Source organism: Patagioenas fasciata, chromosome 4, assembly GCF_037038585.1.
Source record: "Patagioenas fasciata isolate bPatFas1 chromosome 4, bPatFas1.hap1, whole genome shotgun sequence".
NCBI classification, from domain to species: Eukaryota; Metazoa; Chordata; class Aves; order Columbiformes; family Columbidae; genus Patagioenas; species Patagioenas fasciata.
Genome location: NC_092523.1, coordinates 27,897,749 through 27,913,861, shown reverse-complemented (window position 1 = coordinate 27,913,861; position 16,113 = coordinate 27,897,749). Strand labels below are relative to the sequence as shown.

General features: G+C 39.9%; 1 protein-coding gene across 4 annotated transcripts in view; it reads right to left on the bottom strand.

The window, feature by feature from the left end:
* GABRB1 (gamma-aminobutyric acid type A receptor subunit beta1) overlaps window positions 1-16,113 on the bottom strand; it is a 115,661-nt gene that overhangs the window by 12,395 nt on the left and 87,153 nt on the right. For all 4 annotated transcript variants that reach the window (XR_011738769.1, XR_011738767.1, XR_011738768.1 and 1 more), the window contains exon 5: window positions 12,878-12,960. Coding sequence is in view for 1 of the 4 variants with exons in the window: in XM_065836781.2 (XP_065692853.1) it covers window positions 12,878-12,960 (83 nt within the window). In the remaining 3 variants the exon portion in view is untranslated. The remainder of the gene's footprint in view (window positions 1-12,877; window positions 12,961-16,113) is intronic.

Sequence of the window (16,113 nt, the reverse complement as noted above, 5' to 3'; positions counted from 1 at the left end):
CCTTACTATTTCAAATACCTCTGGGATAAATAAAGATCTGTATTGCATTAACGTAACAAATAAAGTAATGGTTCTACTATTATTACCAATTCCACAGAGATGTCCAAATGGAGGCCCATTTTCCATCTGCTTATTCCTGAAACACCCAGTAACAGGGTCTTTGCCTTAGGGATCTGAGTCTAAATAGGACATTTCAAGAGACTATTTCCATTCTGTGTGCCCCAAATTATTTGGACTTGTGTAAGAACATGAGGCTGGAATCCAACCTCTTCCATCACTACTGGATCATCCCTTTCCTAACAACTTAGTCTTCCTTGCTGGATGTATTCTTACAGTATCATTTTTCTTGTTTCACACAGTTATTATTCCTAGGACTGTATTCAAACAGGAAGACAAAGCATTTCTTCCACACACCACTAAGGTGGTCTATACAGTGGTAATTTTATTGTACTGCTTGAGCTTAAACCCAACATACAAATGGGGCACTGGAGATCTCAAGATGTGTTTTGGAAAGCAATATCACTAGTTAACATTAAGGTGACAGAACTGCTTGAAAAGGCTCCCTGACACCTGTGTTAAGAGTGGGTGTTTATATCTACTAGTGATGCTGTGGTTTTTTTGTTTGTTTGTTTGGTGTTTGGTTTTTTTTTTCCTTTTTAAAATTTGTTTTGTTTTGTTTTCACTGAGAAATACTTTCTATAGGCAGATGGCAGATTGTAGTGGGGTATACGAATCAGAATTTAGCCTAAGCAGTATTGACCCAAATGAAAACTTGGTTAGACTACTGGAGTACTACAAATTGTCAGTTATTTAAGAAGGTTTCTCAAATCAAAATAAATTTAACATATGGGGCAATCTGTTCCATCCCAGTTGGAGACATCACTTCCTATGCATTAGAAGGAGAAAATAAATGTTATTACAGCATAAAGTCACTCTTGCAACATTCTAATCTAGTTCAGAGAGTGAATTATAATCTTGCCTTACTGTGCAAACGCCTTTGATATTACACAGAATCACAGAATATTAGGGATTGGAAGGGACCTCAAAAGATCATCTAGTCTGATTCCCTCGCCAGAGCAGGAACACCTAGATGAGGTTACACAGGGATGTGTCCAGGTAGGTTTTGAATGTCTTCAGTGAAGGAGACTCCACAACCTCCCTGCGCAGCCTGTTCCAGTGCTCTGTTACCCTCACTGAGAAGAAGTTTCTTCTCAAATTTAAGTGGAACGTCTTGTGTTCCAGTTTGCACCCATTAGCCCTTGTCTTATCATTGGTTGTCACCGAGAAGAGCCTGGCTCCATCCTCATGACACTCACCCTTTATATATGTATAAACATTAACAAGATCACTCCTCTGTCTCCTCCAAACTAAAGAGACCCAGTTCCCTCAGCCTTTCCTCATTTCATTGCTATTTGTTATAGGTTTTTTGTCCCTGTAACTTTTAAAATCTCATTTGCAAACGAAACTTGATGCAAGATAGAGATGAATTGTTTGGTTTTGCTTAGTATCTCTTTAATGGCTAACACAGCAGGACTTCTCAGTATCACCATTGTCTCAACAGAAGGAAACATTCAAGGTTTCTGATAAGTAGTCAGACTTGTACTGCAAATGCCTTACTGGTTTGTCTCCCACTGAATTACGCCAGTGATGTCAAAGGACCTACTGGGCCTAAAATAAGTATAATGCAGTGCACAATCAGAAGTACACATTAATACGTTTTATCTAGTATGGCTTTTGTGTGCAAGAATACCTCTTATAAGGCATACTGGTGTTTTAAGTTTTTTTCCTGTTTACTAATAAGAGTTTCATTCTCATTGGCTAAAAAAAACCCCAAACAAACAAAAACCGCCACAAGAAAAAAAAAACAACAAACACAACAAACCAAAACCAACAAAAACACATTTCCTAATTATTAGGAAAGGAAAAGGAGAGCAAATGCAAAATTCTTTGCATTTTCATACACATTCCAATTCATGTTGTACTATTTCTTGACTATTATATGCAGTTTTGTTTATTTCTTTCCCCAAAATTTCTGTACTAAGTTGCCTACAAAGAAGGGCCACTGAGATGATTAAGGATAGACTTGCTTCCATTGAAGGAAAGACTGACTGAGCAAGGATTCTTCAGCCTGGAGGTAAGGTGGCTGAGGGAATGTTATATGACAAAAGCCTATAAGATCCTAAATTAGCATGGTGAGCTTGAACAAGACACGATTTGTTCAAATCCCTCACACTTCCAGACCAAAGGGAAATACAACGTACAGATAAACTGTAGAACTCATTCCACAAGATGATGGGTCAGAAGCTTCTGCTTGTTCACAGAATAAAAATTTAAAGAGGTTATTAGACAAAATGATACTATTTCTGACTTGAGGTAGCAAAGTGCAGAAGACTTACTGGAGGAGTTTACTGGGGAAATATCAGCATGTATTATATAGCCTATGCTCTGTTCTAGCTTCACAGACATATGCTGCCGGCCACTGTCAGGGACAAGATGATGGATGACACAGACGCTTGATCTGAGACAGTACAGCAGTTCAGGGTCTGACATGTTCCACTGCAGCCTGATTTGCACATTTCATGCATTTCACCTTTAGAACTCATACTTTCACTTCACAACTGGAGTGATGATTTTTGGCCTGATCTTGAGAGCCTCTGATTACACCCATCTCTGTGTAAATCCTGTAACTTAAATTGTGATTAGAAAAGCTCTGCTGGTGCCCATGGCGAGCAGTGCCAGTGATTTAACTTTGGACATGAGACATCTTGATGACCTATTGTCTCAAAATTAATAGCAATGATGTTGCTTTTTAAACTTTTTTTGGACCAAGCAAGTGTGCAGTGATGAGTGTCTGCTTGTGCAGACTAGATATTTGAGTAACTGTACATTTAATGTACAGATGCACAACTGCTAGTTACAGATCAGCCCTGAGAAGTATAGCCATCATACATCAGTTTCTATAGACCTTTAGCTAGTTTCTCATTTTATAATCCAGTTAAAGTGGTTCTGAAAAATGGCATTTAAAAATGGTACTTTTGTTACTTTCGTAGTTACAAATGCTGAGGGTCTGTTTGTTCAACTGTTTCCATGTTTCTCGCTTCTTTGCTTGAATCTTCTTCTCCTGTGGGGTTGAAACCAGCAAAGTTCTGAAGTCACATCATTCTGTTAATGTTTAAGGCCAGTCAACAGTGATCAGGGCAGAAGCTATACATGAGGAGATTAATCCCCATAGCTTCCTTGCCTACACCTATGTTCGCTTGCTGCTGGTACCAGACTGAGAATTCAGAGCTTTCCAGTAGCAAGTGTCAGAAATCCCAGTCTTCTCTTGTTTTTGTTCTGAGATGTCTTTTTTGCTGAATTTGTTTTGAGACTCCTCCCTTTCTTCTCCTTTTGAACAGACACTTCTACTGGATACCAGCTGTATCTCAATCTGCAGAAAGTTGAACTAAAGCTCCTTTCCTCTTCTAGTGAGGTTTGATTTGTTTTTTTTTTTTTTCTCTTTCTTTTTATCTTCTATCCTTCATTCCCCCCTGGTTTGATGAGGAAGAAAAAAAATCCCTCTTCAGGAGCAGCAAAATGCAGACCACAAATTGTTTGTACTCTGATCCTGACAGTTCCGGCTGAGAGAGCCTGACTCAGGAAGACCTCAGCATGTCGAGAGACCTGACCTCTCCTGAAGCCCAGTGTTGCAGTCCCTCACCTCTTTTGCTGACTCAAAGGACTCCCACACCAGACTAAGGTAACCTGCTTGCAGTGCTGTCAGGAGCACGTTATCTAGACTTCATAAGTCCCATGCAAATCACCCTTTTCATCCTCCAGTTTCCTCCTCCTCCTTCCCCACCTACAAGTGCCGTACCATACATGGCTATCCCAGTCTGAGCCACTATCCTCGAAGTTTTTTTCTGACTTGAGTTGCTTTACAAAGTTAAAAAGAGAACAACACTATTTATAAGCACATTATGTAAACATTAGCAACAGAGGTCCAGCTGCTTAGCATTCAATTAATTTAGTTCAGTCAATATTGCATGGTACATAGTTTTGTTTGCTTGTATTGTAAACACATCTTGCCCTTGAGCACTTATTTCATTTGACTAATTAACATCTACTTCTAAGTGCTCTCATTTTATTGCCAGGCAGACTCCCCCAATTTTAGAGGCAGCTGTTGTACTTGGTGAAAAAGACATTTGAAATCCAGGTCCATCTGGTTTCTGCTGCACCATGTCAGGCCAAAACCTGCTCTCATTTAAGGCAGTAGGACCCATGTTTTCAACAGCACTCAGACTGGAGATGAATGAGGACACCTTGTGTTTCTTACTAAAGCCAGCATGGCTTATGCAACCGTACCTTATATTTCTATGCCTCCCCGAGGGTGGGAGTCATATGTGAGTATACTGCCCACTTATTAAAAGTACTTCATGCTAATGTTGTGCCAGGTCAGGTAAGCTGTCTTTCTACATGGTGACTTGGGGCATTGTATTTTGTTTATTTGTATTGCTGCAGTGTCAAGGAGCTATAGATGTAGATCAAGAGACAGAATGAATATACAATGAACAGAGAATTTCTCAAGATTCATAATATCTGCAAACTCAGATGTGTTTGGGGTAAGGCTCCATTCTCACAAATTGAAGTGAATCCATGAGTACCAGAATCTCTCAATTTGTTCTGGGTTTTGTTCGTTTTACATGGCAATTCACACTCTGGCAGAAGACAAGTAAATACATAAGCTGTACTTATGGCTGTAACATCCTAGGACAACTGCATTATCTCAAAGCACTATATGCCAGCTCTTCCAAAAACGTGATATGACCAGGTGCACAGATTATTTTTCCTGCTGCTCTGACCGCAGAAATACAGACTCATTTAAGAGCACAGCTGTTTCTAGAGAGATCAGCCCCTCCTCTGAATGAACCCTTACATTTGAAAAGCAAGCCCAGCTTTTCTTTTTGCTGTTCCTCTGGCCTGGGGGCTGTCAGAAGCTGAAGACTGAGACCTGGCGAGGCTGTGCTGGGAAGCAGCTCAGCCCCAGCTTTCCTGTCCTCTGCCGTCACCAAGGGAGACAGCATGGGCCTTGTATTGGTACCTCTGAGGCTACTGAGATGTCACTAAAATGAGAAGAGCAGCCGGTGAAAATAACTCTGCATTCCTCTGTGTGCAACAAAAGAGGGCTTAAGATATGGCAGATAGGTAGGTGACACGCCTAATTTCATGTCCTCGTGCACTGAAATTGTTGAGTGTCAAGTATTTGCTATTAAAATCTATGCATCCATACAGAGACAAGCTATACATTTTTTTGAACACTGAAAGTCATATAGACTATACTAGCAGCATCTGAGTATCTTCTAAATTTGTGTGCAGTGTAAAAATACATTGTGAAAGTAAAATAACTGGTTTATAGTCCTCTGGGGAAACAAATCTTTCCAAAGTCTGGAAACAGAGCAGTCGCTGTGGCTTAACACTACTGTACTGTGAAAACTGAATTATTTCAGCTTAGTGACTGACTTAAAAGATGAGTGGTAAGAAATGACTTAAACTGAGCGAAAAATACATTTTAAATTTTTATGTGAAAAAAATGAAATGTACAGTCGTATTTGGCTAATTTCTCAGTTTCAATACCAACAAGTTATTTGCGAATTTGCCTTCCAGAGTATCTGAAAAACAACTTGCTCAGCTCCACAGCTCTGTGCTTGTGTTTCTGTCCCTGCGATGTTTAAACCTGCTGCTGTGGATGCTCATGCCATTGCTTTAAAACCTCCTGTTTTGCTGCCAGCATGTTCTCTGCAGCTCAGAAGGATGGCATTTCAGCTGTGCCAAAAGCTAACGTGGACCTACAGATTGCTGTGTGCCTGCGATCCTTCTGAGAGCGAATTTGCAGCAATACAAGTTGAGTGTGTATTCTGCATAGGGTATTCACAGTGACCTAGGGTGTATTATTGGAATGTCTTTTAAAATGATTAAAGTGCATTTCAAATCGAAAAATGTGTTTCTCAGAGTCACACTGTTGTCCCAATGGGCAGCATATGGAATCACACCACCGGCCTGTGTGTGCTGATTTCCATTCCTGCTCTTGCTGAGATGTTTCCTATAGTACTGTCTTGCTTGCTTTACAAGTGCGCTAAGTGTGGTCTTCTTTATTTCTGGTGTCAACTGTTTTTTTGATAGGGTTTGTGGGAGCTAGTTGCTTGAATATGGCATTTGATCCATGGCAAAGCCCTGTGACATGAGGTGTTTTGTGCGTGTCATGGAAGCAGGAAGCAATGGGAGTACAGAAGAATGCATGCATTTTATGATAACTGATGGACAGCCCCACCTGCATGTTGGTGAATTGCAAATGTTGTGAATTGGATTAAATGCTAAGAGTCTTATATCACTTACAGCTGGAAGATGAAGTCAAGATGGGCAGGCAGGAACTCTTCTGCCTTTTGCATTCAGGCAGTTCATCTCAGAAAGATTCTGCTGCTGGAGTGATCTGAATTTCTAACAGATACTTGTCTCTCTTCACAGTCCACCAAGTTTGAAAGAAATTTTAAGGCTGAGTTTGTACTTTAGAGCAGTTAAAGGAATTGGCCAGAAGCAGGAGAGAGCTCTTATTCCCAGCGCTACACTGTAATAAGCAGATACAAGTCAAAGAGGAGAAAATGAGGTTTCTTCCCAAGGGTTTGCAGGGCCTGTGGGAGGCAACACATGCTGGGACATGGTTTATGGTTGACATGTCCCATGGGGGAGCAGGGAGAGTCTGACAGGCAGGTGAGCGAGAGAAGCTCTTTGTTTATGGATGTGGCAGAACCTAAGCAACTGTGCAGGATAGGATCTGCCCTCATTAGAAACATTAAAAAGATCAAATCTCTTAAAACAGGCATGGAGTTGAGCTTCCGTCCAGCCTTTTTTTAACTGGGAAGAGACCTCGCAACTGGTTTCTAGAATACTCTGAGCAGCAAGCTCTTTTGGGAGGGGAGAGATGATGCCTTCTGTGGAAGCAATTTGATATGTTTGGTGAGAAGCAGCAGAATGAGACCAGATGCCCTTTTAGTGGTTTGGGGTACTTTAGGGAAAAGATGTGAGTGGATCCAGCTCAAAGCTCCTGCTGCCTCAGGTACCAGCACACTCATATCCATTAGTGAGTTTTTACTGCCACGCATGAATAAATTACTAGATATCTGGTGCCTGCAGACAGGTGAAGGAAAAGCTGTCTGGAAAAGCCTGGATTTAAGACAGATTTTTCATCTCTAATAAAAATAGCCATTTTTGTTTGAGGTGTAGGTTCTTACATCCTTGGTAATTCAAATGCAATCATACACTGGATCAATGCAATCTTTTCTCAGGTAGGGAGCTGTGATAAATCTGTTCCAATTTCATTCTGTCAGACCACTCTGTGCCAACAGAGGTGATAATGAATGTTTAGGTATGAACACAGTTGTTGTTTTTTCTGGCAACAAGCCATGTAGAGGTTCAAGTAGAATATTTCATTGATTCACTGCATTATCACTTTAAGTTGCTTGTGCTTTCATCAAAACATTGCATATATTTAGTGTTAGGTCTATTTCTATATGAATCAGGGATAGCCATAAAAACAATGGAGTCAAGGCAGAATTGCCATTTTCTATACTGTAGCTGGCTAAATAAATCTTCCTTTTCTCCCCAACTTGCTCTGTTCAGGTTTCTGTGGACTTGTTCAGTTCTCCCACACAAGCAAAATGGTTTCAAAGAGTGCTGCTGACAAGGCTAACACATGGTTCAGTGTTGCAGTGTTGATCCCTGAATCATGCTGCAGCATCAGTTGTCATAGAGACACAGATTTTTGAGACCAAAGGGACAGTTCTGATAATCTGCTCAGACCTGTTGTAAAACACATACTATCTTGCCAATAAGTAAGTAACTTTGCCAAATTGGAGAGCAGCCTGACCCTCCCTCTCCTGTGACGGTGAAGCACATTTCACTTAAGTTTGGGGGATGCTGGAAGAGAAACCCCAAATAGGGGTTTCTGTATTGCCAGAGTGATGCTGTCAGCGCATCATTTTTTTCTGCTGAGTGAAAGCTAGGTGAAAGCTCAGTCCACAAGGTCACACTGAAACTGTGATACTGGTGACTTCACAGAGACAAAGAGCGTTAGAGTAATAACAATATCCAGTCTTATCTTCTAGGTGGTGTGGTGAGGTCAGGATGTGTATTTGTAATGAAGGATGCCAGAAGGGGGCAGCTCCGTGCTGTCAGAAGTCTAACAGACAGGCCTAGGGTGATTTATCTGCAGCAGTTTGATGCTACTGTCCCTGGTTGTTTGCCTCTTCCTTCTGCCTGCGTCTTTATCAGCTGAGATGTGTGCCTACATCTCAGCCATGCCAGTCCAGAGCCTTCTGCAGCTGCTGCCATGGACAGGGCTTGTGCCAAGGCACTGGGTTGTGAACTGCCATAGCAGTTGTAGCCCTTGCCAGAGGCTACCTGGTACAGCAGAACTAACAGCTCAGGGATTTAACATCTTAAATTGCCAAGCTGACATCCATCAGGGCTCACGTGAGAGTGCCAAGCAGTCTGCGTAACCTCCAGCCAAGTATTAAGTCTCCTCTGTCCCAGTATATGCTAATCTGTGAGAAATGGATTGTTACGGATCCCAGCTCTGCTGATGAAGCAGTTCCAGTTGTAAAATCCCTTGATTTTTAGGCACAGAAGCTTCCAGCGGCCACTGCGGTATTAGATACTGAAAACAGGTGTAAAGCCTCTGATACGATATCCCCATCTGCCTCTGCAGAATTTGGAATAGGGTGAACTGCTTGAGCAAAGCTGTAAAAATTTGTGTGAAGGAACACATACAGCCAAAATGCTCTCCTTCTCCTAAATGTATATATTTCTCTGGTTGTCAGCTGTACAGACATAGCTTCTGCAGTCCTGTAAGACAGCTTCAGGAAAACTGGAAATGTAATTTTTTAATGAGAATGATCTGCTGGCTCAATGTAAGCATGTATTATCCCGGCATTCATTGTTCTGCTGGAGGGGTTTGATAATAGAGCAGGGTCTGATTCTTTGTGATCTTTTCCTATCGCTGTGTAGTGCAGTTGTTTTGCTGCTATTTGCAGTGCTGTAAATTACTCACTGTTAAGTATTATTAAGGCATGAATCTTAGCACTTTAGTTTTTCAGAGATTGTCTTTGGCTAATTTCCATAGCATCCCTGTGAGGTGTTAATGATTCACTGCCTCTCTGTTCACAAATAGTGCTGTGTTCATCTATTCTTTGAGTAGCTTAAGAGCAATTAGTCTGTGGGACTGCCTATTTCCTCTGGAGCATGCTCCTTCTGCAGCAGGGCTAAATGTCCCTTGAAAACACAGAGGAACTTAAGCGAGGGCCAGGTTGTGTGTGCTATAGGATCTGTGTGCTCTGGCGCTGTTGCAGAGCTGCGCAGCTGCTGGGCATGCACTTGGGAGCACTGAGCTTTCAGAGGGGAAAATGTGTCCCTGGCGTGGTTGGTTTAGAGGTGGGGAATCTTTTAGTTATATTCTGGGTGCAGAATTGTCAGAGATGTCAGTGCTCCTGGCACTTCTACTGCCTGTGGGCTTCTGGTAGCAGGTAAGCACGTTTGTGCTTTTGGAGAATCATTCCGTTGTCAATTGAACTGATCTAAATAGTCAGAAGAACTAATGCATTTCACCAAGTTTGGCCTGTTGACAAATTGTGAAAAAAGATTTTGTTGATTTCTTTGGATTGGCTCAACAAGTATTCACACATAACACAGATATCTTTGGAGACATGAATTATTTATAGGAAATGTTCAAAAGGTCTGAAAATCAATTTTCTTTTGGGAACGTGTGACTGGCCACACGAGTGACATGGTATTCTCTCATCCCTGATTTTGTTAGCATTTTAATTGCTTATTCCATCTGATGCTAGTTTTGATTCCTGATGAGGTCCCAGTAGTGGTATCTCAGTCCATTCTCACAGAGTATTCATTGCTACAAAGCTTATTTTATGGGAGAGCTTGTGAATAAGGAGGTATGATCCAGCCAGGTGTCAGCCTGGTTTTGTTATTTGTACTGCTGGCTGATTGATGCTCATGTACTTTGAACTCAAGACTTCAAATCAATTATCTCCCAGCAAACAAATTCAAGTAGGAATTCAGTACGAAGTTGCCCATTTTGATTGCTGTTATACTGTATACATATCTATATCTATATCTATATCTATATCTATATTTATATCTATATCCATTTCCTCCACTGATCAGGTAGAATGGTTACAGAAGAGATGTGTTAGGTACTTTATTTTGAAAATCAAGACATGACTTGTTCTCCAAACACATCTATTGCACGCTGTGTTAAGTTTAGGCCAGAAGATGAGCAAAGCAGCTGCAAGCAACATCAAGAAAACTGTTTTGTGCCAAAAAAGGAAGGAAAGTGCAAAGCCCAAGGATGAGCAGGACAACCATGCAGCTTAATGAGTGGCTCTGTAGGTCCTGTAAGGCGGTGGATTATAAGACATTGACAGAATTTTGTACTAGCAGAAAGTAACTGGGGAGATCAGTAGAGTGACGGACAGCACTGGAAACGGAAGCTAAAAGTGCCTACTGCCTCTGGTTCTCAGGAATGAGAAGAAAATGGCTCCGTATGTATTCATACACAGGGGCGTGGGTTTGTGGTGCTTCAGTCAAGTCAGAGCGACACAGAGAGGGATGGGGCTACTGAAAGCAGATGTACAGGGAATGTTAATGCCTGTTGTTCTAACACAAGTATTCCTAACACGCACATTGGCTTGGCCCAGCTTGCCACACTACTGCATCTGTTGTGGGGGTTTACCGTGGTGCACAACCAGTATGTCCTTCCAGAGACTTCCCTGTACACGTTGAATGGTGAAGCAAGAATATGCCATTGTGGTGACTCAGGACTGCAGCTACTGAGGTGCTTCATGGGGAACCTTGACAATGCCCTCTCCCTGCTTCGCTTTCTGACATGTCTGCCTGCAATGTCAAAATCTTACAAATAAAACCCACCATTTTTGAATATCTGAAGAAATAAACTAGCAGGTTGTCTTCAGACAATGCTCTCTATTAAAAATAACCTTCATTAAGCCTACTGTGAATATTTACTTGATTGAAATATTTTGTCTGGTGGAATAAAAGGTTTGTTGTTCTCAACCTAGCAAAGAATTTCTAAAATGACTATAAAATTACATTCTGGGAAAAGGAGCAAAAGTAAATAATTATTGGGGAAACATTTCACTTTTCTTACCAAACAATTTAAAATCTAAATGAAAAGCAGCACCTCACTGACTTATATTAAGGTTGGTATTGATTATGCACTTACAAAGAAAAAAAATAGTTGATTTTGGGGAGTAATTTTGAAGGTATGTGCCCTTTTAAATACTTTAAGTAAGGCATCTATCTGGTGCCATCAAATAGAAATTATAAACAAGTATAAACATTGCGCTGAGAGCCCATCTTGTCTGTCATCAGACTGACCGCACGCTTTTTTCAGTGCCTGAAAATCGCTGCCTCACAGGTATGTTGATATATTACATTTATGTGTACATAACTGATGAAAATCTCAGCAGTTCAGAATAAGCTCAAATCTTTCCCAGCAGCATTTCCTAAGCCTCAAAGTTATTTTGTCTTCTTTGGTTTAGACTTAATTATTTTATATTTGTGTTATAATACTATTGAAAGCTTTATATTTATATTATATTCCATTGTTTTGACATTATGAATATGTTTTTATTTGTCAAATCTAAACAACTGAAGGCTTTTGAAACTTGATATTGTGAGCTTTTTTTTTGGAATTTAACACCTTTTCAGTTAAGAGCAAAGTCTTCTATCATGAGTTTATGCAGAATGAAAACTACTTACTGGACTTTTGATAACTTTCAGTTATTTGAATGGGAGGTGCTACAAACACTGAAAACGCTGCTTTTGTTGATAACATAGGTCTGAGGAAATGATTTTGGCAGGTAAGGGAGAGCCTTAATCCTAGCTTAGCTTGTCTTTCGATTCATTTAATACTTTGAACTATCCATCAAAGTAGAGATTCAAATGCCAGAACTGTTCTTCCTCTTCAGTAAACTGAAACAAAATACCGTATTTGGGGAAATCTGTTAATAATTTCTAGAACCTGATTCTCTAGAGAGAAGTATTATCATAATAAAAGATCATTTAACTCTAAGAGTGCAACAGCTGCAATGTGACAAATGGACACCCTTAGAAAACTGCTGCGTTATTTTGCCTTGGACTCTCTGTAGTCTTAACCAGTTTGTTTAGACAGACCGCTATGGTGGTCAGTGGCAGAAGCTGGTTTCACCCACGAGAGGATAAAATTTAGTTTCAAAAACACTGATAGGCATTTCTCTAAAGTCCGCATCATAAAAGATATAAAAACTATGCTGATGTCAAAAATTTGCAAGTTCACGCCTTGGTGTTATGCTCATGGAAAACAATGGCAAAGCTCTCATTAACCTTGGTGCTGACAGCCCAAGTTGTTTCCTTTTATAACCTCCAAGTGTTTTGGTAAGATTAATTGATCAATCCTCCCAGCAACATGTGGGGCAGGTGTTAATCTTGGTGTTAGAGATTAGCACTGAGGTGAAGCCATTCATTCAGGTTCTGCGTTGATTAGGCACTGAAGATGGACGGTGCTGGGTTTCTGTCTTCTGATCTAATCATCAAGAAATACTCTTTCCCCTTTCTTGACAAGTGATTTTGAAAGATATCTTACAAACTTAGATCAACCAAATATTGTGAATTAAATGTTTTTGGCTTATATATTATAGAAATATATTGGGTATAATCAGCATGCAAGCTCACTGGACATGCAGTATTTGAACAACGTGCTCCGGCTTTACCGAACCTGTGCTACCTTTCAATCCACAGCTGTCATTTGGCCAACCCTCTCCCTCCAGTAACTTACAACTTTCAATTTCTAGCGTGCAATTTTGTTCATCCAGAGGGTATCTGCGTAGATCCATCATGCAAGCTGCCGTCGTCGTGATCCTGTAAGAAGAGGGTTACAAAAAACCCAATGAGATTTGAAACCACACTTTACTTGTTTGAGAAGGCAACATTTTCTACAGTGGCTTTTCTGTTTATTGAAATACAGAATGGTTATGTATGTAGATTTCTGGCATACAGGCTCTATGTAGCTTGTAAAATGTGATTAAATAATTTATACAGTACAATATAAAGAATGAGAGCATGTGCTGAATGTTGTAGAGCAGGATTTTGACAGAAAAATCTATGTGCAAAGGTGTACAGCATTTTGAAGAACATTTAATGAGATTTCTACTTCGAAATCTTATTTTCAATGTTCTTAATTCATCTATCTTCAAATTGTTTTGCAAATTGTTTTATTTTTAACTCATACTCCTTATAGCTTTCTTTTTTTCATTGTCACCTACTGCTGTTTTAGTTTTGTCTGATAGGTATATGCATTTTTCTCCATGCTGTGGAAATATTGGTAATAACTGATTCATTATTTTTGTGGTTTCATAATCAGTTCAACATTAGCTATGATAATTGAACATCCCCTCTTAAAAATGACATGAGGCAATCAAAAACTTGTGAAATGTGATGTTGTGTGTTGGTTACCTAAGGAACATTGAGAATAGCCACAACGCAGGCTGGATCTTCCAGATCCTTGCTCCTTCTAGAGGGATGTGAGTTGACATTCAGTCCCTGAATGTATTTCCACAGCCTCAGCCTCTTTGCAAGTCAGTTCCTCTGTTTGTTAGACTACACTACAGGGCATCTAAGCAAATGCTTGCTGATAAGCCCGTGACACTTGGGAGGAAGGTTAAATGACTTGATGAGGACAGGGGTCAAATTTTAGCTTCTTTTAAAGATCCCTTTAAGAAAGACAGTCAAAGTGGTGCTTTCATACTCACAAAAGTGCGTTAGCAACTGCATTTGCCTTTTTTTTTTTTTTTTTTTTGGTGATGGGTCAGTTCTTAAATGCTTACAAAACTTCCAAAGTTGTGAATGGGCAAACTTGGCTTGTGATTTCACTGATCTCTCTCTCTTCCTCTCTCCAACAACTTCTACTTGAGAAAGACAGATAACCTCTTTTCTTGATCTGGATTTGGTCCTGTTGTTCCAGTTCCATGCTAATTAATGCCACAGGAATACATCTGGAGATTTTACTTTTGATGTGCTGAAAGTCAAGCATACTTACATGCTGTATCGGGGTGATAATTTTTTGCTGTCACAGAACTGACAGAATTAAAAAAAAAAAAAAAGCCACAGTCTTCATTAATATGACATGCTTCAAATTATCCTAAGTCTACAAAATCCATCTGTCTATCTGTGTATAAAGACCATCTAGGAAGTGCTGTTATGAGAACCAGTCCACAAAACTACTTTATAATACTGTGTAAAGTACCACGGAAATGATATATTTATGCTTTTCCTCAGGCTGATTTTTGTCACATTAAATTGAATTGCATGTGTCTTCACACATTTTGCATTTGTTATAGAAAAGTTCGAGGACTTCAACAGATGTAGGACCTCTTTTAGTTTCACGTTGTACCAAACATACATTACTGAGTGGCATTGAGAAGACACACGGTAATCATTTGTTAGACTCCTAGTTAATAATGTTTAAGATCACATAAAAGGATATACTAACTTTAGTCACAGTTAAATGCTTTGTAAGGAAGGTTTCACAGGCTGATGTTTTGTTCCCAATTAATAAATCAGCCTTTATGATAATTGAGGTCACCTGTATCAACCAGATTTATTTAAATGTGTACAGAATTAGAAGTTGACATAGTATTTCCACAGAGCTATGGTGGCCAGAGTTACTGTGATGCTGACTCCTGCAGTTCTGCACATCCTACATTGGCCACATAAGTAGTAGCAATTCGTTATTCTTAAAAACATCAATACAAATTACCTGTAAGAGGGAACAGGCAGGTGGTAGCTACTGGAGGCTCCTCCTTGAAGGGATGGGAGGCACCAACCTGACAACGCAATGTGATGCCTCCTAAACCTGGAGGTGCTTAAACTATATAGGGAATCTCAGGTTTCCTTGAAAATAGCTACTTGTAATTGCAATAGGAGTGCTTCAGGATCCAGCAACATTTACTACCTGTAGTTCACAAATCTATCTTTCAGGCATGTCTTTCTCCCTCATGATATATCTCAGCTGTGTAAAATTTTTAATGGCCTTGTGCTCTGGATAACCACAAATCATGTTTAATGAGATAAATCAAACATAGACGCAATTGTTGTATCAGTTAAAAAAAAATAAAATCTTTTATCATAACTAGGGGAAAATCCCAAACCTGTTGTTGGCCGTGTTCTCTCAGTGCAGGGAGTAACTGATGGCTTGCACATGAACCAGAAGCTTAAAAATGAAGACATTCAAATGCAGAATACAAGGGTGCCATGGCAGGAAGGAAATGCAATAATCTGAAGACAGGGCAAAGCTGCAATAAATCTGTGTTCAAGAGGATTAGTCCTGAAAATCCCTGGGCACAAGCAGTTTGTGGCAATGGCGTAATATAATGAGGCTCTGTAAAAGTTTACGTGGACGACTAATCCTACACTTCAAGCAGAGCTATTTATATCTCAGAGTAGGATACAGAGTAGGATTTCCATTCTTAAAATATGTTCTAAGTTCCAGTGTTGGGGCTAAATTTTTTTGTTTGTACAGTGTCTTGTACTCTACCAGCCTTACATTCTTTAGATTCTTTTGACTAAAAACAATAAAAATGGGATTATGCAAAGAAGAATCACAGAATGTTAGGGATTGGAAGGGACCTCGAAAGATCAGTTAGGCAGAGATACATCATTATGCTGTGGCTTGGGGTTCAAGTTATTTAATCCACTGCGTAGCTTTTATTTTGACATCTGATTCTCTCAATATCATAGTCTCGCTGTACAATCAAATTATTTTTTGCCAGAAATAAAATTATATGAAAGAAAATACTGATGTCCAGTATTTGCAAAACTGACTTCCTTAAGTAATACTGTCAGAGGTTTCCCTGCAGGGCAGCAGGTCTTGTAGGAGCAAATAGTAAAGCTTAATATTTTGGGTTAAGTCATCAGTGAGCGGTGAAAATAAGTTCACAATGAGTGCAGCAAGTAAAGTTATGGTTCAGTACTTAGAACATTTCAGCAGAATGCTGTCAAAGAGGTGTTACTCTG